At 41.1% G+C, this 23,591-nt stretch overlaps 1 protein-coding gene across 2 annotated transcripts in view; it reads right to left on the bottom strand.

Moving 5' to 3' along the window:
• Positions 1–15,134, bottom strand: part of PDSS1 (decaprenyl diphosphate synthase subunit 1) — a 44,817-nt gene extending 29,683 nt beyond the window's left edge. Inside the window, exons 1-3 of one of the 2 annotated variants that reach the window (XM_074193039.1) lie at positions 14,991–15,134; positions 2,947–3,008; positions 2,074–2,194 (exon numbers count right to left, since the gene is read on the bottom strand). In XM_074193039.1, the coding sequence (XP_074049140.1) occupies positions 2,074–2,194; positions 2,947–3,008; positions 14,991–15,134 (327 nt within the window). Of the gene's footprint in view, positions 1–2,073; positions 2,195–2,946; positions 3,009–12,554; positions 12,882–14,990 lie in introns of those variants that run through there. The other variant, XM_074193040.1, reaches the window with a different exon arrangement.
• Between the last annotated feature and the right edge of the window lie 8,457 nt (positions 15,135–23,591).

The raw sequence follows: 23,591 nt of genomic DNA, 5'->3' as shown, positions 1-23,591 counted from the left end.
CCCCAGGCTTGCCTCCTGAGGTTGGGCAAGTTACGGAGGGAAGAGGGTGAGAAAGGCCATCACAGAAAATCCCTCCCCTAGCCCTGAAGGGCCTGCTGTGAGCAAGGCCCTGGAGAGACTGTAGCTCTCAGGACAGGGCTCATGCCCTTGAGCTGAGACAGGTTTCTTTAAGGTAGAGGCAAGGAAGGGGGTATTCTGAAATGAGGGATAGCCAGGCAAAGGCAGGAAGATGGTAGAGGGAAGGAGACTGGAGAGTTCATGAAAAGAAATAATGGGCAGAAAGGTGAACTGGAAACAGATTGAAGAGTGCTTGGAGGAGGGATTTACATTTGATCCTAGAGATAACAGGGAGTCATTAGAATTTATTGAGTAGGACATGATGATACCTGTGCTTCAGGAAAATCATTTTGATAACTGGGTAGAAGATGGGCAGGAGGGGAGAAACTTGAAGCTGGGAGAGTAACTAGGAGGCTATTGCCATTCTCACATAAAGGTATGAAATGGGGTAATAGCTGTGTGAATAGAAAAGGGGGCAGATAAGAGAACATCATGAGATGTGTGAGGTGGATGACTATCTGCCCAACATAAAGAGACTCCTTCTAGGTCACTGATGGCTTGGAGCCCAAGACTCTGAGGGACACTGGCTGTTGCCCGAAAGTGATCTATTGTGTTTATAATTGCCCTGAAGACTGATGCCTGGCTCTGAGTAGGGGACGTAGGGGCAGGCAGAGCCCAGAAATGGGGCAAAGTGGAGGATAAGGGTAGGTCTGATTGTGCTGAAAAGAGAGAGAGGGTGGGATGAAACCTAGCCTCTCTCTCTCCTACTGCTAGGGCTGACTTTTCTCTCTAGAATCCCTCTCATGGTTATCTCATTAACTTCTGTGAATATAATATTCTTCCCAGATCTATCTATATGTGGCCCTGATCTTTCTCCTGAGCTACATGATCAAAGTCTAAAATTTTGAACTCAGTTCTCTATAGGCATCTTCAGTTTATTGGAGAGCACCAACCTCACCCACCACTTCTTGATTCCCACACTTGAGGAGCAAAGAGACAGAAAACCAACAGTTCCTGATCATGAAGAACTTCTAAACTGACCAATCAACAGGCAGAAAGTGTTACCATGTGCTAAGCACTGAGGTCACCCAGAAAAACCAAGAATAGTCCCTGCCCTCAAAAAACTTCCATTCTAAAAGAACATAGAATAATGACAATAACAATTATTATTATGGTTAACTCTCATATTGTGCTTATTCTACATCAGGTGCTGTGCTAAGGGCTTTACAGAGTATCTACTTTGATCCTCATAACAATCTGGGAGGGAAGGACTGTTATTAACCCCAATTTACAGAGGAAGAAACTGAGGCTGACAATGGTGAAATGATTTGCCCAGGGTCCCACAGCTAATAAGAGCCTGAGGCCAAATTTGAACTCAGTCCTCCTGACTCCAGGTCCAGAGCTCTATTTCCTTTGCCTCTATTTGCCCCAATAAATATGATAATCTATACGATAAATATAGAGTGAGTCCCCTTAAAGGGGATGGCACCAGGAACTAGGACAGACAAAACTAACACAGAAAACAATTAAGTACTAAATCTGAGGTTAGAACATTCACTTTAAGGTACACTAAGAATGACGGTAAAGGACACATCAGTGGAAGCTGGAAGACTAAGAAAAAAGTCCAAGGAGGATTTCATCTGGAGCTGGTCACGAAGACTGAGTAAGACTTAGAGAAGAAGGAAAAAGAAAAGAGTATCCCAGGTGGGGGAGAACAGCAAACTACAGAGAAAGAATTGGGCACTGCTTTTTTGTGAGGGGGTCTGTAGGGAGAGGGGCTAGATTACAAGTTTTGTATTGAGGGCTGAGATAAATACAGTGAGGCCAGATTATGGAGCACTTTTGGAGGTCACTGCACAGTGTGATACTCTATAGTGAATATTTATTTTTGAGAAAAACTATCTTAAAAAACAGCAACTAGCTAATGAGGTAACTGATACTAATCTCTATTATTTCAATAAACCTGCATTGCTGTCTCAATTTAATTTTATAATTTATTTTATACTATCATCTTACCTTTTTTATATCTTCATATAAATCAGTCAGGTCTCTTCGACCAAGCTTAAAAGGGTCTATATATTTCTCACCACTCTGTGTTTTACTATAGCAGCCCACCACCTGAGTTGTGTGATAAAACCTGGGGGAAACAGTGATGGAAACATGAAAAGGCAAGGCTTTAGTTTATCAAATATGATTGCATTATTTTTCAGTAAAAGAAAACTAAGGTCATAATATGCACATGCAAATTAAAAGATACAAAGGAGGTCATTAAAAATCAGAAAAAACTTTAATATTGTAATCTTATAGGAGTCAGACTCATTATGTTAGAGATAAGGTGTTACATTTACCTATCTGGGAAAAAAAAAGGATTAAGATCTAATCTGTTTCTAAAAACAGAAGCTCCAATCCAAGGTGCTCAGAATCAAAACAAAAAATTTTGGGGTTGCAACATACAACAAATGGATATTCATAAAGATGACTCAGGGAACCCAGAAAATTCAAAATGGCTTATGGAAGCTTAAAAGATGAAACTGTTGAGTTGTCCAGTGTGGTTTATAGTACTTGTATTCTAATAGGGAAGCCATGCCATGGTGGCCATGAGCTAAGGAAGGCACCAGCCCTGCAGATCTTCAGCAACATCCCTAGGTCTCACCTATCATCCTACTCCCTCATTTTCTCCAGCTCACAAACAAAATAGTCACTAAATGAACAGACAATGGGGAACAAAAATGCACTTTTTTAAGCACCAAAAAAAAGGATAATATCAATTTCTCAACTTCTCTCATACATATAGTAACTCAATTAAAAAAAATAGTCCAATTATCCAGAACAGCCCATTCCCAGATTATTTTGAATAAACAGATTATTTTAAGGGATTTTAAAACTTACCGTGATATACTGTGCTTATTTGGACAAGATAATAAACTCCTCACAAAATTGAAATTACACATCTAAAAAAGCAAAGAGGATAACAAAAAAAAATTGTTAATATTGAAGCATAAAACTCTAGTAATTCTTACTAAATACAAGACTTCCTTCTAAATTTCTTCATTTAGTTAGACTATAAACTTCAGAAAAATATAATTCTAGAATGAATTTCTCCTACTTAAATTAGATTCAGTTCCATAACAATAAACTTAGGTGAACTGATTAAGTAATACTGCACTTAAAAGGATGTAATTGAAAATCTTTTAGTCTATAATGTGTATTGATTGAGGAAGCTTCCACATGGGGAGCTCTCCACTCTAATAAAAATTATATTTTAGCAATAGATTCCATTTTTGCATAAGGACTATATTTTTAACTTTCTTGCCCACAAGTTTTTTTTTAATTAAAAAAAAAACTTTCAAAAGTATAGATTATAGATTTCTAGATTGGCATCATTAACAATGGAAGGCACACTGGACTTGAAATCAAAGGGTCTGATTTCAATTCTGATTATCACTCTGTGACTGTCAGCAAGTCATTTTTCTTCCAGCTCGAAATCTATGAAACTGTGAATATCTGACTGCCTTCTATGTATCCAGATTCCAATTTGTTGCTCTCCTATTTTCATCTCTAAGACTTAAAATCAACTAACCGTGATGTGCCCATCAAGAAAAACTAAGGCTGAAGCTGGGATTTGTATTGTTCTCTTTTGTGTAATTGAATTAATAGTTTGATATAGAAACTAGGTGAAGCATGATTAATTTGTCTTCACAAACTCATATTGGTTTTTAAGTGGTTTATTTCACACTCTACCTGGATATTAAAAAATTATTGATTTTTAATGACTCATTTTCTCCTGTTGTCTACAAAGTCCTCTAGAGTTTTTTTAATTACCCTAATGCCCTAGCAATGACAAAGGATACTATAATGAGTAAGACATTGGCACAATTGAAAAACAAGAAAATCTGTGTTCAAATACTGGTTTGATTGCTTACTCCCTGGGGACATGAGGCAAGTCACTTCACCTCTTGATCCTAGTTTCTTGTATAGTGGAGGGGCTGGAGTGGGGGTAAACTGGATGAACCCTAAGGTCCGGTCTGCTTTAAGTGCTGTGAGAACTATGAGAAATTGCAGATAGTCTGGACTAGAGTAAAGCCTAAGGATATGTGGGGAAGAAGACCGAAAGATCTGGTAAAATAGGGAGTGCTTCAAATGAAGCACTGGCTACAATTATGGAGAAGGGACATTTGCCTAGGTACTTGCAATGAAAAGGGCTATGCCATTTATTCTGCTACACAATGCCTGCCACATGGTGCTTAATGTTCACTGATTGATTGATGACCCACACATCCCAGGTAATAAGACATCCTCCTTTGTAACCAGATTTTTTAAAACCACCTTAACTATTACAAACTAGAACTCTTATAAGGTAATTTATAGGCAGGAAAAAGAGGGTAGATTTAAAATTGATTATTTCAACAGCCAGGCACAGCCAGGCCTAGAGTCAGGAAGACTCACCTTCCTCAGTTCAAATCTGGTCTCAAAACTAGCTGTGTGACCCTGGGCACCTAGCTGTGTCACCCTGTATGCCTCAGTTTTCTCATATGTAAAATACACTGAAGAAGATGGCAAACCACTTATCTCTGCTAAGAAATCCCCAAATGAAATCAAGAAGACATGACTAAAACAAATGAACATTGACGACTTCAGAGTAAAAAACCCATGCTTTTTCACTTCAATTTCTAGTTCCTAGCCTAGCACTCTCTATTACTGGCATGCATTCACTGAGAAGCTAACCAAACTAAATTAGCATCATAGACTGATTCTTACTCTTTCCACAATTTTCCCTCTCTATGCCACTGGCTCGTCTAATACCCCTTTCTAATCTTTCCCCTAGCCAGAGAGGAAGCAATGGTCTTTTTAAAGGAGCACCCACCCCCCCCCCGACTTTCCCTCATCCTGCTCTACCACTCAAACCCCCCAACTCTGGGAGAGCTGCTAAAGGAAACCACAAACTGGTCCTCCCTGGCCCTGACTCCACTGCCAGTTTAGGGCTTCTGGCAGTTCTTACGTTACTAATGTGGCCGTTCTCTTATTGTATGGAACTGGAAGAGACCCTTCCTGCCTCATTTTACAGATGAGGAAACTGGGGCCTAAGTGACTTACCTAAGATCCTGTGGGAGGCAGTTATGATTCAAACCCAGGCCTCCAAATCTAACGTTTACTTCATTGTACCCAGCCTCTCTAATTCCCATCAGGTTGCTATTCAAGCTCTCAAATCCATACTGTAACCCCCTAGCAGATGTTCTTACCTTCCACTTTAATGAGGAAAAAAAAATAGGTTTAAATCCTTCCTCTAACATAGTTTGTGTGAACTTTGCAGGTTACTCAATCTCCCTTATCTAGTTTCTTTGACTATAAACAAGAGGCTTGGCTTCAGTAATTTCTTGTGCTCAGAAATTTCTTCCCATTCTAATTTTGATTCCAAATGCCTGCCATGTAGGGACACTGAACTGGGCAATGCAAATATTTTATTATGTATATATTTATCCACCAATCCTCTCATCCAGTTGCAAAGGAAAAAATACTTCTTGTCACGAAATCATCCTTTATCCTCAAGTCTAACTTTTCTTTCTTCTGCAGGTCATCCTAGTCTCAATTTTTTTTCATAGAACTTTGCCTAGCCCTCTCTTTTGAGCTTATTATGTAGCCTTTGGATCATCAGTATTTGTACAAGTTGTTTCTCCTATTAGCTTGCAAGCTGTGAGGAAGCAGGTTGTATCAACACTCTTTGTATACTCTGTACCTAGCTTAAGAAATGGTCATCAAATGAAAATCTTCACCCTTTATTGTATTACTACTAGGTAGCTATTGGGAAAATGCTGTCAACATTTTGGTGACAGTAGCAAAGAATGAGACAAAGTCTCTCATAATATCCTTGTGAGCCAGGTGAATAAATATGGGCTAGATTATCATTCATCAATCATAGCTTACAGAACTGGATCCAAAGAATGCAAATTGCTGCAAAATATCATCTTGCATAAAGATCTCAGATGCTTGCCACAGCATTCTACTCGGTTCAATACTGCTTAATTTTTTTTTGGGGGTGGGCTTTGCAAAGCAATGGAGTTAAGTGACTTGCCCAAGGTCACACAGCCAGGTAATTATTAAGTGTCTGAAGCTGCATTTGAACTCAGGTCCTCCTGACTCCAGGGCTGGTGCTCTATCCAGGCCTCCACCTAGCTGCCTCTCAATCCTGTTTAATATTTCTACCAAGTTGTTATGAATGAAAACATGGAAGGCATCACTCAAGTCAAAGATTTGAATGACACAAAGTTGGAAGAACATAGATATCAGAGAGTGGAATCGTCAAAAAGATCTCACTAGAGTAGAAAAAGACCCAAACAAAATGAAATTTTAAGAAGATAAAGTCCTATGCTTCAGTCCAAAAAAATTTGACTTGCAGAAGTATAGGATGGGAGAGATGTAAAATAACAGAAGTACACTTGGTGAAAAAAAGAAATCTTCGTCGACTACAAAGTCAGAATGAAGTGGGAATAAGGTTCTGAAGATGAGGATTTTAGTGGAGTAGGGAATCAGGTCTGGAATGAAAATGGTACCCTAATGACACCAGGGTTTAGTCCAAGGTCCCTGGTCTAGCTCCAGCATGCACATATACCACTATACTCTAAATGGACTTTCATGAGTAAAAAGGAAAGTATCTAGCAATGAAGGAAATAGGTGAAAAGTACTACCTTAAATTAGCAGTTTACTAAGTGCTTTCAGGTATGTTATTGCACATGATCATCACAGATAGCTAAATCAGTTATTCTCATTTCACAGATAAGGAAACTGATTTTTGCATTTCAAGGTCTTAATCATGGCCATACGGCATGCTGCAACTCAAATCTAGGTCTTCCAACTCCAATATTCTTTCCGTTATTTGATGTCTCCACTCCAATAGGACTTCCCCTTACTCCCCCTTTGAGTACTAGTTTGATAATGTGAATAATTAAAGCTGAGTGGTGTTTAAAGCCTTATACAAAATCAGGAGGAGCTGAAAATGCTTCAACTTTGGCCTCTTACTCTGAATTCTATGTCCTACCTTATCCCTTCCAGTAATTTAGTTTTTTTTGTAATACTGTTTATGGATGTTCCCCAAAGGTTTAATCCTCTCCCCTTTGTTCTTTCTATCTTCACTACCTCTGGGACTCAGCTACTACTACTCAGACCTTAGTGCAAGTGACTCCTAAGAACCTTCTATCTTCATCTGTGTTCTGATCATCAATTTTTCAAATTCCTAATGGATATCTTCACTTCACTATGACCTCAACCACAACTTATATTCTCCGAATGCTGTCCAGGTATCTAGGTGAGTCAATCTTGACTCTTCTCACTCCATTAAGGATCATATTTTATCACTTGCCAACACTATCTCCACAGCACCACCAGTGCCCTTCTCTCTGCTCAAAGCCTTTACCTATGCATCAATACTTCTTCCCAGGAGACTGCAAGCTTCTTAAGAGCAGGCTTGGCTCATCCTTTTCACCTGTACATCCAGCATATTTATTTGCCTCCTAATTAATATAATATCCCTGTCTCCAGTCTCTTCACTCTCTAATCCATCCTACATAGTTGCCAAATTACTATTCTTACAGCACAGATTTTACAATGCCCTTCACCGTCTCTGCTTCTCACTCACCCCTTTACTGCTGCTGGGATGAAATCCACTCTCCTCCACCTGGCCTTTAATGCCCATCACAATCTAGCTGCTCCACATCCTTTTAGACTTATTTCTGACTTCTCTTTGTGCGTTTTCCAGTCAAAGTGAACTGGCAGCTATATATGAGACATTCTATATTAGACCTGCCCTCTTCACCTTTCCTCAGTAGAATTCTTAGTGCTTTATTCAAAACGCAGCTTAGAAGCCACCCCCCCCCCTTTTAGGATCTCAACCCTTTTGAAACCTGAATTTTCTCACCTATGTATATGTTTAAGGCAGAAAATCCTTTAATCAAGTTTCAAAACTGCTTAGTATGTGAAATATGAAGGACTACCTACAAAGGTCTCCAAGATGCTGCAGAGACTGTATGGTTTCTGTCTTTGAATTCCCAGCATATAAGTGTCTAATAAATGTTTACTGAACTGAAGTTTAGTATAAGATCCAGTCCTTTCCTCAAGGATTATCATTTAATTCTAGGTTCTCAAAGCAGATCTCCTATTTCAGTTAAGACTGATGACACCTTTATTTATGTCTACTGCCCAAAGACTAATCTAGTAAAATTTGAAGAAGTTCATTACCAAAAGGCTAGCCATCCTGTGATTAATGATTTTTTTTGACCATAGAACTCACAGCACAGTACAGAGGAAAGAATGCTGGATTTGGAGCCAAGAGGAGCTAGCTAGGTTTGAATCTTGACTCACTGCAGCGAGTCACAGCCTATAAAACTTTCCCCTACCTGTAAAAATGGAATAATAATAACACCTACCTCACAAGGTAGTTCTTGGGCTTAAATGAGACCATGTAGGTAAAGTGCAATATTGTGTAAGCTATTAGTATTGGCAAACTGCTTAGAAGAACTGGTCACTGTGAAAATCTAGATTCCATAAAGGATTGCAATAATAGTTCCAAACAACAACTAAAAAGAGGTCCCAGGGCAGTACATTATTGTTAAGTGATCTCCACTTTAGGTCTCATTCCTGATCTCTCTGCCTTACATTTAGATTAATTTGACTTTGTTCTTCACGATTCTGTCTCTACCTGAAACTAGAACCAGTATACCTTAAGAAATGGACTATGGGGGGGCGGAGCCAAGATGGCGACATGAAGGGATCCAGTCTTAGGAGCTCTCTGATAAAAACTCATAAACTAAGTACTCTAACTAAACTTTCGAGAGACAGAACCCACAAAGTGACCCAGTGAGGCAGTTCTCCTACTCAAGGTAACCTGGAAAAGAGCAGAAAGGCTCTGCTCCCCGGGGCTGGAGGGGCGGCCCACAAGAGGGGTGGCCCGCCAGAGCCAAAGAACTTCAGCCTCCTGGAGGCAGCCCCAGGGCGCTGGTAGCCTCAGCTCACAGCAAAGGCAGAGTCGCCTGAGCTGCACCCCGGGGAGCACCGGCACAAAGTGGGGGAACAGCGGGGGAGCAGCACCTGGAGCCCAGCCCTCAGGGCACACAGCCAGCAGCAGGGTCTTTCCCCAGCCCTGATCCAGGAAACAAGCAGGCAGAGCCAGTAAGCAGGAGTCCCCAGGGCATGAGCCCATTGAGCTGAGGGAGGGGAGTGAAGAGAGAGACTGCAGAGCTCCGTCCTCTGCCTCTGGAACAGGACTCTGGGGCTCTGACCACATTCAGATCCTGAAGGCAGTCTAGGCCCCCCCCCACCTCAGCCCCGTGGCAGAGGGGGGCGCTTATGGTCATTCACAGACCAGGAGGGAAGACAGAGCCTCACACACTGAGACCCTTGTGAGAGTGTCCCAAAAGCTCAGGAAGCACCCCCCAAAAACCGGCTTAGGCTGGGAAAATGAACAAAGAAACAAGAGGAAGACCATTGAGAAATATTTTGCAAATGAGCCCAAGAAGGATCAAAATACTCAGTCTGAAGATGAGGAAGCACAAGCTCCTGCATCTAAAGACTCCAAGAAAAACAGAAATTGGGCTCAGGCTATGATAGAGCTCAAAAAAGACTTTGAAAATCAAATGAGGGAGTTAGAAGAAAAACTGGGAAAAGAAAGGAGAGAGATGCAGGAAAAACATGAAAATGAAGCCAGCAGCTTAGTCAAGGAAATCCAAAAAAAAAAAAATGCTGAAGAAAATAGCATGCTAAAAACCAGCTTAAATCAAATGGATAAAACAGTTCAAAAAAGTTATTGAGTAGAAGAATGCTTTAAAAAGCAAAATTGGCCAGATGGAAAAAGAGATAAGAAAACTCTCTGAGGAGAATAAATCCTTCAGACAAAGAATAGAATTCAGGGAGATTGATGAATTTACCAGAAATCAGGAATCAATACTTCAAAACAAAAAAAATGAAAAATTAGAAGGAAATGTGAAATATCTCATTGAAAAAACAACTGATATGGAAAACAGACTTAGGAAAGATAATTTGAAAATTATTGGAATACCTGAAAGTCATGATCAGGAAAAGAGCCTTGACATCATTTTCAAAGAATTACTACAGGAAAATTTCCCTGATATTCTAGAAGCAGAGGGCAAAATAGAAATGGAGAGAATCCACCGATCTCCCAGAGAAAGAGATCCCAAAAAACCAACCCTCAGGAATATTATAGCCAAGTTCCAGAACTCCCAAGTTAAAGAGAAAATATTACAAGCAGCCAGAAGGACACAGTTCAAATATCGTGGAGCTGCAGTCAGGATCACACAGGACTTAGCAGCAGCTACATTGGAAGCTCGTAGGGCTTGGAATACAATATACCTGAAGGCAAAAGAGCTTAGAATGCAGCCAAGAATGAACTACCCAGCAAGGCTGAATGTCCTCTTCCAGGGAAAAAGATGGACTTTCAATGAACCAGGGGAATTTCAAATGTTCCTTTTGGAATGGCCAGAGCTGAACAGAAGGTTTGATCTTCAGATGCAGGATTCAGGGGAAGCATGGAGATTAGAGGAGAGGGGGTAAATACGAGGGACTTAAGGAGGATGAACTGCATGTATAGAAAAATGATACTGATAATATTCATATGAACCATCTCAGTTAATAGAGCAGGTAGAGGGAGCTTTTATAGTTGAAGCACAGGAGAAAGCTGAAGTCAAAGATAAAATATGGTGTAAAAATGGAGTAAATAAGAAAAAAAGGGAAATGGAATGGGAGAAAGAAAAAGGAGAGGGGGCATAGTCCAAGCTATTTCACATAAGATTTTTTTTTTATTACAATGAGCTATTGCAATGATATGGAAGGGGGGAGGCAAGGGGCAATGAGGGAACCTTTGCTCTCATCAGAGATGGCTAGGAGAGGAAACAGCAAATATACTCAATGGGGTATAGACAACTGGAGTAAGAAGGAGGGGGGAGCAGGGGGAAGGGGTGGGGATGTGAATAAAGGAGGAGAGGATGGACCATGGGGGGACAGTGGTCAGATATAGCACATTTTCTTTTTTTACTTCTTGCAAGGGGCTGGGATTGGATGGCCTGCCTAGGACCATAGGGCCAAGTGGATGCTGGGCCTCAGGGGTGGTATGGGGGCTCAGGGCTTCTTGGCCCCAGGACCAGGGATCTGTCTGCTGCGCCACTCAGCGACCCTACAGCAGAGTCAGAGCGAAAGGAGAGAGAAAATAGAGTACATGGTAGTGGAGAAATAAGAAAGGAGGGAGTTGCGATCAGCAATGGCAACGTTGGAAAAATATGGAAGTAACTTTTGTGATGAACTTATCATAAAGAATGTGATCCACTCACAACAGACTTGATGGTGTTGGAACAAAGACTAAAACACATTTTTTGTTATTATTATTTGGGGGAGGGTGCAGGGCAAGTGGGGCTGGGTGGCCTGCCTGGGGCCACATAGCAGGGTGATCATTGGGTGTCTGGGGCTGGATTCGGACCCAGGTGCTCCTGGCTCAAGGGCCAATGCTCTGTCTGCCACCCAGCCACCCCTACTATTACTACTATTTTATTTTATTTTGGGTCTTTTTTTCCCCTTCTTTTTGGTTTTTGAAGGGCAGTGGGGATCGGGTGGCTTGCATGTCACATGGCTGGGTGATTGTTGGGTTTACGAGGCTGGATATGGACTTGGGTGCTCGTGGCTCCAGGGCTGGTGCTTCATCCATTGCACCACCTGGCCATACCTACAATTATTACTATTATTTTTTTAATTTTAATTTTTTTTCTCCCCGTTTACTTTTTTGCCCAAGCAAGTCTATCTATATTCATGGGGGGAGGGTATTTTGTTTACTTGTAAGCAAGTATATTTTATTAATGTAAAGAAAAACATTTGTACAAAATGAGAATAAAAAATAAATTAAAAAAAAAAAAAAGAAATGGACTATGATGGTTCCCTACTTCCTGCTGTATTCAGGGCAGCCCTACTGGAGTAGGGCAGACTTTGAGCTTTCTACCATTTGGCCCCACCCTGTAATCCAGCCCTATCATTCACTATTTCCTTAAGAAAACTTCTAATCTGGATCCCAATATACACACACACCAAGCTAGTGCCCTGTCTCCATGACTGTTCACTGAACTAGCCTCTCTACTACGCCAACTTAGTCTACAAGGGCTATTTAATGTCCACATTCTCTATGAAGCCTTTCAATCCAGATCCTTTCCTTCTCAGAACTGGAGATCTTCAGAGTTGTATGTCTGTTCATTGTTTCCCCATATATCTTTTCCTCCTCTGAAATCTGTGTTTGCTGTTCCATATCATATTAAAACACACCTCGATTCCCGTCCTCTACTGCTCTGTTCTTTGTATTCCCCATAGCATCTATCACCTTGCATGTATTATGTACTTTATAAATAAAAAGAAACTTAAGATTTAAAAAAAAATGTCCACTCTCAAGGGTTTTACATTCTAGTAGAGGAGAAAAGAACAGAATAAAAACAAAAACATCCCAAGTGATTATATACCAGCTTGTTAGAGAGCGTTCACACCAATAGCTGGGTTCACTCAGGAAAGGCTTCCCGGAAATGGTGATTCTGGAGCTGAGTCTTGAAGGAGGACTTCAATGACTTGAAGGAGAAGAAATCACTCTACTTATGGGGGATGGGGGGAGTGAAAAAAGGCAAGAAAACAGGAGGTCAGCTGTGGTGTAAGTAAGCTCCCTGGGAGCAATGGTTTTTTTAAGCCTTTTCTAGTATCTCCAGTGCTCAGCCTAGTTTCTAGCAGATAGCAGGTGTTTAATAAAGGATTGTTACTATGAGGAGTAGAGAAGGCACCATGGCTAGCCCGCAGATTTGGGAGGGGAACTGATGTAAGACAAAACTAAAAAGAGGCTGGGAGTAGATTGTCAAAGGCTTTAAAATTCAATACAATTTATATTTTGTCTTAGGATGGAAGAGGAAGAGGGCGGCTAGGTGGTGCACTGGATGGAGCACTGGCCCTGGAGTCAGGAGTACCTGAGCTCAAATCCGGCTCTAATACTTGCTAATTACCTAGCTGTGGGGCCTTGGGCAAGCCTCTTAACCCCATTGCCTTGCAAAAAAACTAAAAAAAAAAAATGGAAGAGGAAGGGAAAGGAATAAGCAGTTCTTAAGCACCTACAACGAGCCAGTCACTGTGCCAAGTGCTTTCTGACAACTATCTCATTTGTTTGTAATTTTTTTGAAAAATAAATTTATCAATTTTTTTCAACTCGATGCAAGGATAGTTTTCAACATTCATTTTTTGATATGCTTTTGAGTTCCGCATTTTCCCTCCCTCTCAGCTGGATAGCCAGTAATCTATGTGATATAGGATATGCAAGTATAACAATATTAAACACATTTTCATACTAATCATGCTATGAGGGAAGAATCAGTACAAAAGGGGGAAAAAACCACATGTTTGTTTTTCGAGGGATAGAAGGGCAGGAATTTATTCCATAGGGGAGCGACGACTGTATCTGTGCTAAAGAAAAATGGACCCTAGATTATGATGGGAAGAAAGTTCAAGGAGGAGGCTGTTAATGTTCTGATACAAGTCTGAAGGAAGGAAGGAGCATCCGTCTAGGTAAGTAGAGAGAAGGGGACATTGGATAGAGAGACGGCATTGGATTTATTATGTGCTGATGTCACTACGGGAGAGTCCTGCTGGCCCGCGGCCCCCTGCCTGCCAGCTCCTCCTGTACGGGCTGCGGGGCTGTGCTCCTCCTGGCCCGCGCCCTGGGGGAGGCGGGTGGGGGGCGCCCGGGCCTGCTCGGCCGGGGCAGGCGCCTCGGCTGCCTTCCACTCCATTTTCTCCTTCATCTATCCTTGGGCTCCTTTCTCTCCCTTCCTCCCCGCCCAGACCCCACCCTCACCTCAGCCCATCCCAGGGAGGCGGAAAGGGTGAGAGGTGACCGCAGGCGTCCAGCCGGGGGGCGCCGCCTCCGAGACCCCTCCGTGCCGGCCCCGCTCTGGGGGGCCAAGTCCTCCCGGCCTCCCGCGCCCCCGGGGCCCTCCCTGGTTCCCATCGCGCGCAGCGCCGGACACCCTCTCACACACACTCACACTCACACATTCACACACACACTCACACTCTCACACACACAACCACACACACAGTCACACACACAGTCACACACACAGTCACACACACACACAGTCACTCACACACACATTCACACACACAACCACACACACAGTCACACACAGTCACACACACAGTCACTCACACACATTCACACACAACCACACTCTCAAACACACAACCACACACAGTCACACTCAGTCTCACACACAACCACATAACCACACAATCACACTCACACACAGCCACACACACAACCACACTCACACACACACAGCCACACTCAGTCACACTCACGCTCAGTCTCACACACACAGCCACACTCACACAGTCACACTCAGTCACACACACATTCACACACACAATCACTCTCACAGTCTCACACACAACCACATAACCACAGTCACACTCACACACACAATCACTCTCACACACAACCACATAACCACACAGTCACACTCAAACATAGTCACACACACACTCTCACACACTCTCTTACACACACACACCGTCACACAGACACACAGTCTCTCTCACACACACACTCTCTCTCACACAGACACACACACACTCACAGACACACACACACACACACTCACACAGACACACACTCACACACACTCTCTCACACACAACCACATAACCACACACACACAACCACACACACTCTCTCACACACACACACACACACACACACACTCACTCACACGCGCCCCTCTGCCCCCTCTCCCCGGGCCCCCGCCGGGCGCACACGTGCGGGCGCCGGCTCCCCATTCATTCCGCTGTCATTGGCGCCTTGACCTCTGCGCGCCCCGCGCCGCTCCCTCCCTGCCTCCCTGCCTCGCGGCTCCGCTCACCTGGGCCCGGGAGCCGGCGGCGGGGCGGGCGGGGCCCGGCGCTCCCCGGCCTTTGGGCGGGCCCCGCGGGGCGCCGAGCCCGGGGCTCCCCGAGGGCGGCCGCCACGAGCAGCAGCGCCGCCAGCGCCAGCCCTGCGAGGCCATGATCGCGCCGAGTGAGCCGGGCCGGCGGCTCCTCCCCAGCCGCGGGGACCCGGAGCCGGAAGCCTGGCACGAGAAGCGCTTCCGCCCACACCCTCCCGCCCCCGCCCCCGCCCCCGCCCCCGCCCCGCGGGCAGAGCCGCCGAGTCGGAGCAGGAGCTGCGCACGCGCGCGGGGCTGCCGCCGGCCTGCGGGGCGGAGGGAGGCCCGACGGGGAGGCGAGGGGGCGGCGCCCGAGCGCGCCCCGCCCCGCCCCGGGGCTTCCGGCCGGGGGGGGGGGGGGGGGCTCCCGGGCCGGGGCGCGCCGCGTCCTGCAGCCCGGACAGGGACAGCCTCGTAGGGGCAGACCGGCCTCCCGCTGGCCCGGGTCCGAGAGCCCCGCCGGGCTGCGGGTGCCCTGCGCGCGCACACGGACACGGACCGGACACGGACACACGCTGTGGAAACTTCCTCCTCCACGAAACAGGAGCTCACCTGTTGAGAAAGAAAGAAACAACCGCGGAAGCGGGCCCCGCCCGAGGGCTGCCGAGGCCGGGCTCCCCTTGTCCGGTGCCCGGTGCCCGGTGCCCGGGGCCTCGCCGTGGAGACGCTGCGGCACACGCCCACATGGGCACGGACACACATGCACACGCGTGTGGGGAGAGGGGCACGGATGCGCTCACAGCCACGCGTGCACACACACAGCACGCGTGCACACACACAGCACGCGTGCACACGCATCCCCAGGCATGCACACATCTGTGGGGGAGGGACACGGATGCACACCCCACACACTGCCTATTGATAGTATCGTAAAAAGTTTTATTCCAGTGCCGGTTGTGAGCGGCATCACAGCCTGACAGCTCGAAGGGGCCTTGGGGGCCCTCCGCCACAAGCTCCTCATTCTACAGAATAGGAAACTGAGACCCGTAGAGGCTTAGCCTCCATCCTAGGTCACCCAGAAATCACAGCACGCACCTCTTAAAACTTACGATTTTAGGGGCAAAACTGTTCAGTATCTACAAATAAATTCTTAAGTCTTGTACTGATCTTGATGTTAGCCAACTCAAAGCACTCAGACTTCTCTCTCAGGTTACAGGCAGCTCCTGGTAAGCATAATTGCTTCATTTTGCTCCTCTAAGTAGATTAGATGTATATCACAACAGTAAATTATTGGTGCAAATTGGACACCAGCAGCTATCATTCAAATCTAGGCACGCTTTAAACTCTGTGAACCTGCCTTTATAAATAGACATCTAGGAGTTCATCTGTGTGATGTGGAAACACCCTCCTACTAGTACACACCTGGTTGTAGCAGTCTTCCAAGTTTGCCCAGGAACTCTAAGGTTACACTATAACATATATAACTGATACTGTGTGTCTCTGCGTTTCACATATAAAATTTTTTAACATTAAAAAAAACAAATTCCAAATTCCTCACTGAGAAGGCAATTTGTTACAGGTTACATGTGTTCAATCTGGCAAAATATATAGCTCTAATAGTCATTTTTTGAAAGAAAATACATACAAAGACGAAGAGAAATAAAGTTTAAATAGTATTCTTTAGTCTGCATTTGGACTCTCATCAGTTTCTAGAGATGGAAAGCATTTTTAGAAATGCTGAGAATAACTTAAGTCATTCACAGTGGATCATATTCTGATACATTTTCTTTTTTTTTTAAGGTTTTTTTTTCCTAAGGCAATGGGGTTAAGTGGCTTGCCCAAGGCCACACAGCTAGCTAAGTATCTGAGGCCGGATTTAAACTCAGGTACTCCTGACTCCAAGACTGGTGCCACCTAGCCACCCCCTACATACAGCTTTTTAAGAGCATATATTACATATTCAACATGTTAACCTGCACTACATATGTGTTTCCTGTTTGAATTTCATGTTCTTTCCTGAATATTAACAAAAATGCTTTACTGACCCTTTTTCCCTTTTTTTTTTTTTTTTTTTTTTTTTAGTTTTTTGCAAGGCAAATGGGGTTAAGTGGCTTGCCCAAAGGCCACATGGCCGGATTTGAACTCAACTACTCCTGACTCCAGGGACAGGTGCTCTATCCACTGTGCCACCGAGCCACCCCCTTTTTTCCCTTTTCTTTTCTGATATTAGCTCTCCTATTCCTACCCCAAATAAATAAATAAAATACAATTCTTTAATAAAAAAGGCATAAGTAAAATAACTCCCAAACTCATGTCCCAAAATGTATGTTTCTTGCTGCCTCTTGAATCCATTATCCCTCTGTCAGGAGGTGGGTATCATGCTTCATTATCAGCCCTCTAGAATCAGTGGATGATCATTGAATTGATAAGTGCTTAAGTGTTCCTTTACAGTCTTCTTATTTTAATTATCTTCTTGGTTCTATTCATTTCTATGTATCAGTTCATAAAAGTCTTGCCAGGTTCTCTGAAGTTATCACATTATCCATCTTTTATGATGTAACAATTTTTCCATTACATTCATATACTGTCATTTGTTCAGCTATTCTACAATTGTTGGGTACCCTCTTTGTTTACAGTTTTTACTACAACTGAAATACTAACATAAACATTATTGACTGTATGTCTATTTTTTTTTCCTGATTAGGTTTTGTGGTAGCATTGCTGGATCAAAGTATATGGAAAAATTTAATATGGGCCTAGTCCAAAATTGCTTTTTAGAATGATTGGGCTAATTCACAGCTCCACCAATTGTATATTAGCATGCATGTTTTATTTACAGCCCCTCCAACAAGTGTCATTTTTCTTTTTCTCAATAAGATAGCTATGAGGTAGAAACTCAGAGTTGTTTTCATTTTCATTTCTTATATTAATTGTTATTTAGAGGTTGTTTTTTAAAATTATAGTTGATAGCTAGAATTTCTTCCTTTGCAGACTTCCTATTCATATATTTGGACTGACTATCTGGATGCTTTTATTATATATTTGCATCAGTTACTTATATTGGATATGAGATATTTAGTTTAAAAAAACTGCTTATATTTTTCCCAGTTAACTGTTAACCTTCTAATCTTAGACATTGATTCTGTTTGTGTGAAAACTTTGCAGTTTTTATGTAATCAGAACTGTTAGTTTTATCTTCAGTGATCTCTGTTCCTTCTCTGGTCCCCCTATTCATAAGCAATTTTCTTCCTTCTCTAATTTTTCTCTTAATAATGTGATCTTTCATATTTAGTTCATAATACCATTTGGAGCTTATCTCGGTATAGAGACGTTGGTCTAAACCTAATATCTTTGCCATTTTCCCTGTAGTTGAATAGTGAGTCTTTATCCCAATAGTTATGGTCTTTGAGTTTATATTACTATGTTTGTTTGCTTCAGTAAGTTGTGTACCTAATCAGTTTCTCTGACCATTTTAGGCAGCATCAAATAGTTTTGATATCTTTTGTAATATACTATATTTCCCCATGTATAAGACACACCTTAATTTTGGGGCCCAAATTTGAAAAAATATATTACGTAAAGTTATTGAACTCAAGTTTTGTTCATCATGAAATTTAAGGACCTTCTTCTGCTCATGGCTTTCAGGCATCTTTTGGGCAAGTCTGGTGCACAGAGGCATGCTCAGTCCATTCCATTTTATGAAGCTGAGGCACCAGTTGTATATTGCTTTGAAATCAGTCACTTCTTTTTCATCAGCAATTCTTCTGGCCCCCTGCTGAACCATCTTTGTGGACACAGGAATTCCATTTGCCTTAGTTCCTTAATCCATCTCTTCAGTTCCCTCTTGAACTCAGGCCATTTGGCTGCCTTGCCTCTCATGGCCTTCTACTGGGATGTTTTCAGTAGCCAATCTCGGATTGTTTTCTCTGTTGGAGGAGGACCAAACTGACATTCAGCCGTATGATTTCCATTCACTTTGGCAAACTGGAAAACCTTTTCCGAGCCATTTCTGGGCAGAACGTGGCAAAATGTAACCTAATATACTGAAAACAAATACAAAACAGTGAGTGCAAAGACAAGGGCAAAAAGCAGTAAATGCAAGTAAAAAAGTCTTCAATCACTGTATAAGATGCTCCCAGTTTTTAGACCCCAAATTTTTCTAAAAAGGTTGCATCTTATACATGGGGGAAATATGGTAATCTGAGCACTAGTACTTCTTGAGAAATGACCTTTTATTACTTCAGATAAATTTCACAATTCTTTTCCAGCTCATGAAAGAAATTCTTTCACTTTGAATAAGCAAATTTATTTCATTAACTTTGTTATTCTTATGTTATTGTTTACCTCAGAATTTTTAATATTGCTCTATTTATCTGGACCTGTCTTTATTTGTATAAAATGTATTCATATATTATAAATGTTTACAGTTTTATATATATATATATATAATTTATAATGTATATTTTATAGTTACTTTGAATGGAATTTCTCTATCTTTTCCTCCTGGATTGTTTGGTAATAAATATCATGCATGTATATATTATGCATAAATATATTTTTGCCAATAATTAATGCATAATTATCTAATATTATAGTATTTTGATGAAGTTACTATTTGTTTAAATTAGTATTTTGGTTGGCTAGAGTTCTCTATATAGACCATTATATCATTGGCAAAAAAGCAGTAATTTTGTCTTCTCTTTACTCATACTTATTCCTTTGTTTTCTTTTTCTTTTAAAAATTTCTTTTATTATTTTATTTATTCTTAATGCTACAGTTAAAATTTCTAGAATTGTTAGATAAGTGTTGATAATGGACATTCTTGCTTTAACCTGATCTTATTAGAAAGGCCTGCAGTTTTTTTCATTAAATGTAATATTGGTTTTGGATTTTAGTTATATATTGTTTAAGCAAGTCCATTTGTTCTCATGCTTTTTTTTGATGCTATTAATAGCAATAGGTATTGTATTTTAACAAAAGCTTTTCATGTATTGATAGAATTGGGTGATTTTGATTGTTTTTACTATTTATATATGATTATGTTTATAGCTTTCCTAATACTGAGCCTTCCTTGAATTCCTTGTATAAATTCAACCTTTTCATAATGAACCATACATCGCTGCTGTATCTTCTTAGCTAATAATAACAAGGGATATTTTTCTTTCTCTGATTTGTTTCATCTAAACTACATTTATGAAACATAAATTAATTTAGTAGGATAATGATAGTTTAAAAAATGTATTGCATGAATTAGAATTTAGTTCTTACAGTAATATAGGCTCTATTGTTTTATTATCACATGTATTACTAATAATTTTCTTAATTAGAATATTCTCTTATTGTTTAGGGCTGAAAAATCTTCAGTTCTCATGAAATGAAGTCAAGTTAGTTTTTATCAACTCTGATTTTGAAAAAAGTTAATTTGTTATCAAATGCAATTCATTTAACAAATTCTTTACTTGTTTTTATGATACTTTCATCTTTCAAAGGGTGTGGGAAATGAGAGGAATTATTTTCTAGTTTTGATTATCACCAATAGGGAATGACTAGTTGCTGGAATAAAAATGATTGGAACTTTGTGCAAAGGAGTCTCCCTGGAGTTTGTGAAAGAGGAGAGGAAATCTGTTTCAATCTGACAGGCACCCTACAATTTAGAGGAGCAGATTTCTTTTTTTTTTTTTGTTATTAAAGATTTTATTTATTTTGAGTTTTACCATTTTTCCCCTAATCTTACTTCCCTCTTCCCCCCACCCAGAAGGCAATCTGACAGTCTTTACATTGTTTCCATGGTATACATTGATTCAAATTGAGTGTGATGAGAGAGAAATGATATCTTTAAGAAACAAAGTATAAGAGATAGCAAGATTACATAATAAGATATCAGTTTTTTTTCTTCTAAATTTAAGGTAATAGTTCTTGGTCTTTGTTAAAACTATGCAGTTGTTTCTCTGGATACAGATGGTATCACAGACAGTCCCAAATTGTCCCTGATTGTTGCACTGGAATGAGCGAGTCCATCAAGGTTGATCATCACCTCCCATGTTGCTGTTAGGGTGTGCAGTGTTTTTCTCATTCTGCTCATCTCACTCAGCATCAGTTCATGCAGATCCCTCCAGGCTTCCCTGAATTCCCATCCCTCCTGCTTTCTAATAGAACAATAATGTTCCATGACATACATATACCACAGTTTGCTAAGCCATTCCCCAATTGAAGGACATTTACTTGATTTCCAATTCTTTGCCTCCACAAATAGTGCTGCTATGAATATTTTTGTACAAGTGATGTTTTTAACCTTTTTCATCATCTCTTCAGGGTATAGACCCAGTAGTGGTATTGCTGGATCAAAGAGTTTACACATTTTTGTTGCCCTTTGGGCATAGTTCCTTTCTCTCCAGAAAGGTTGGATGAGCTTCACAGCTCCACCAACAGTGTAATAGTGTCCCAGATTTCCCACACCCCAGATTTCCCACAACCCTTCCAACACTGATCATTGTCCTTTCTGATCATATTGACCAGTCTGAGAGGTGTGAGGTGGTACCTCAGAGAAGCATTAATTTACATTTCTCTAATAAGTAATGATTTAGAGCAGTTTTTCATATGACTGGATTGCTTTGATCTCCTCATCTGTAAATTGTCTTTGCATATCTTTTGACCATTTGTCAATTGGGAAATGGCTTTTTTTTAAAAATATGACTCAGTTCTCTGTATATTTTAGAAATGAGTCCTTTGTCAGAAACGTTAGTTGTAAAGATTGTTTTCCAGTTTACTACATTTCTTTTGATCTTGGTTTCAGTGGTTTTGTCTGTGCAAAAGCTTTTTAATTTAATGTAATTGAAATCATCTAGTTTGTTTTTAGTGATGTTCTTCATCTCTTCCTTAGTCATAGACTGCTTCCCTTTCCATAGATCTGACAGGTAGACTAGTCCTTGATCTTCTAATTTGCTTACAGTATTGTTTTTTATGTCTATGTCCTGTAACTATTTGGATCTTATCTTGGTATAGGGTGTGAGGTGTTGGTCTAATCTAAGTTTCTTCCATAGTAGCTTCCAATTTTCCCAGCAGTTTTTATCAAAGAGAGAGTTTTTATCCCAAGCCCTCTTTGGGTTTATCAAACAGCAGATTACTATAATCTTCTCCTGCTTTGCACCTAGTCTATACCAGACAGTTTTTTTTTTGCAAGGCAAACGGGGTTAAGTGGCTTGCCCAAGGCCACACAGCTAGGTAATTATTAAGTGTCTGAGACCAGATTTGAACCCAGGTACTCCTGACTCCAGGGCTGGTGCTTTATCCACTATGCCACCTAGCCACCCCAACCAGAGAGTTTTGATGACTGATGCTTTATAATATAATTTGAGATCTGGTAGGGCTAACCCCCCTTCCTTTGCACTTTTTATTCATTAAATCCCTGGAGATTCTTGACTTTTTATTTCTCCATATGAATTTACTTACAACTTTTTCTAAACTCTTTAAAGTAATTTTTTGGAATTTTGATTGATAGGTCACTAAACAGGTAGTTTAGTTTTGGTAGAATTGTCATTTTTTTATTATATTAGCTCTACCTATCCATGAGAAGTTGATGTTTGCCCAGTTATTTAAATCTGATTTAATTTGTGTGAGAAGTGTTTTATAATTGTTTACAAAAAGTTTCTGAGTCTGACTTGGCAAATAGACTCCCAGGTATTTTATATTGTCTGAGGTTACTTTGAATGGGATTTCTCTTTCTAGCTCTTCCTGCTGTATCTTGCTAGTCATATATAGAAAAGTTGAGGATTTATGAGGGTTTATTTTATAACCTGCATCTTTGCTAAAATTGCTAATTGTTTCCAGTAGTTTTTTGGATGATTTCTTGGGATTCTCTAGGTAGACCATCATGTCATCTGCAAAGAGTGAGAGTTTTGTCTCTTCCTTCCCAATTCTAATTCCTTCAATTTCTTTTTCTTCTCTAATTGTTGAAGCTAACATTTCTAATACGGTATTGAATGGTAGTGGTGATAATGGGAATCCTTGTTTCACCCCTGATCTTATTGGAAATGCCTCCAGCCTCTCTCCATTGAATATAATGCTTGTTGATGGTTTCAGATAGATACTGCTTATTATTCTAAGAAACAGTCTGTTTATTCCTACACTCTCTAGTGTTTTTAGTAGGAATGGGTGCTGTATTTTGTCAAAAGCTTTTTCAGCATCTATCGATATGATCATATAATTTCTGATAGGTTTGTTGTTGATATAATTGATCATACTAACATTTTTCCTAATATTGAACCAACCCTGCATTCCTGGGATGAATCCTATGTGGTCAAAATGTATTGTCCTAGTGATAACTTGTTATAATCGTTTTGCTAAGATTTTTATTTAGGATTTTTGCATCTATATTCATCAGGGAGAGAGGTCTATAATTTTCTTTATCTGTTTTAACTCTTCCTGGTTTAGGTATCAGCACCATATTGGTTTCATAGAAAGAGTTAGGCAGAGTTCCATCTTTCCCTATTTTTTCAGAGAGTTTATATAGAATTGGAACTAATTGTTCCTTACATGTTTGGTAGAATTCACTTGTGAATCCATCAGGCCCTGGAGATTTTTTCTTTTTTTTTTTTTGG

The sequence above is a fragment of the Macrotis lagotis genome, chromosome 7, assembly GCF_037893015.1.
Source record: "Macrotis lagotis isolate mMagLag1 chromosome 7, bilby.v1.9.chrom.fasta, whole genome shotgun sequence".
Classification (NCBI taxonomy): Eukaryota; Metazoa; Chordata; class Mammalia; order Peramelemorphia; family Peramelidae; genus Macrotis; species Macrotis lagotis.
Note: the sequence above shows the minus strand (reverse complement) of the source record. Positions and strands in the feature narration are given on the sequence as shown.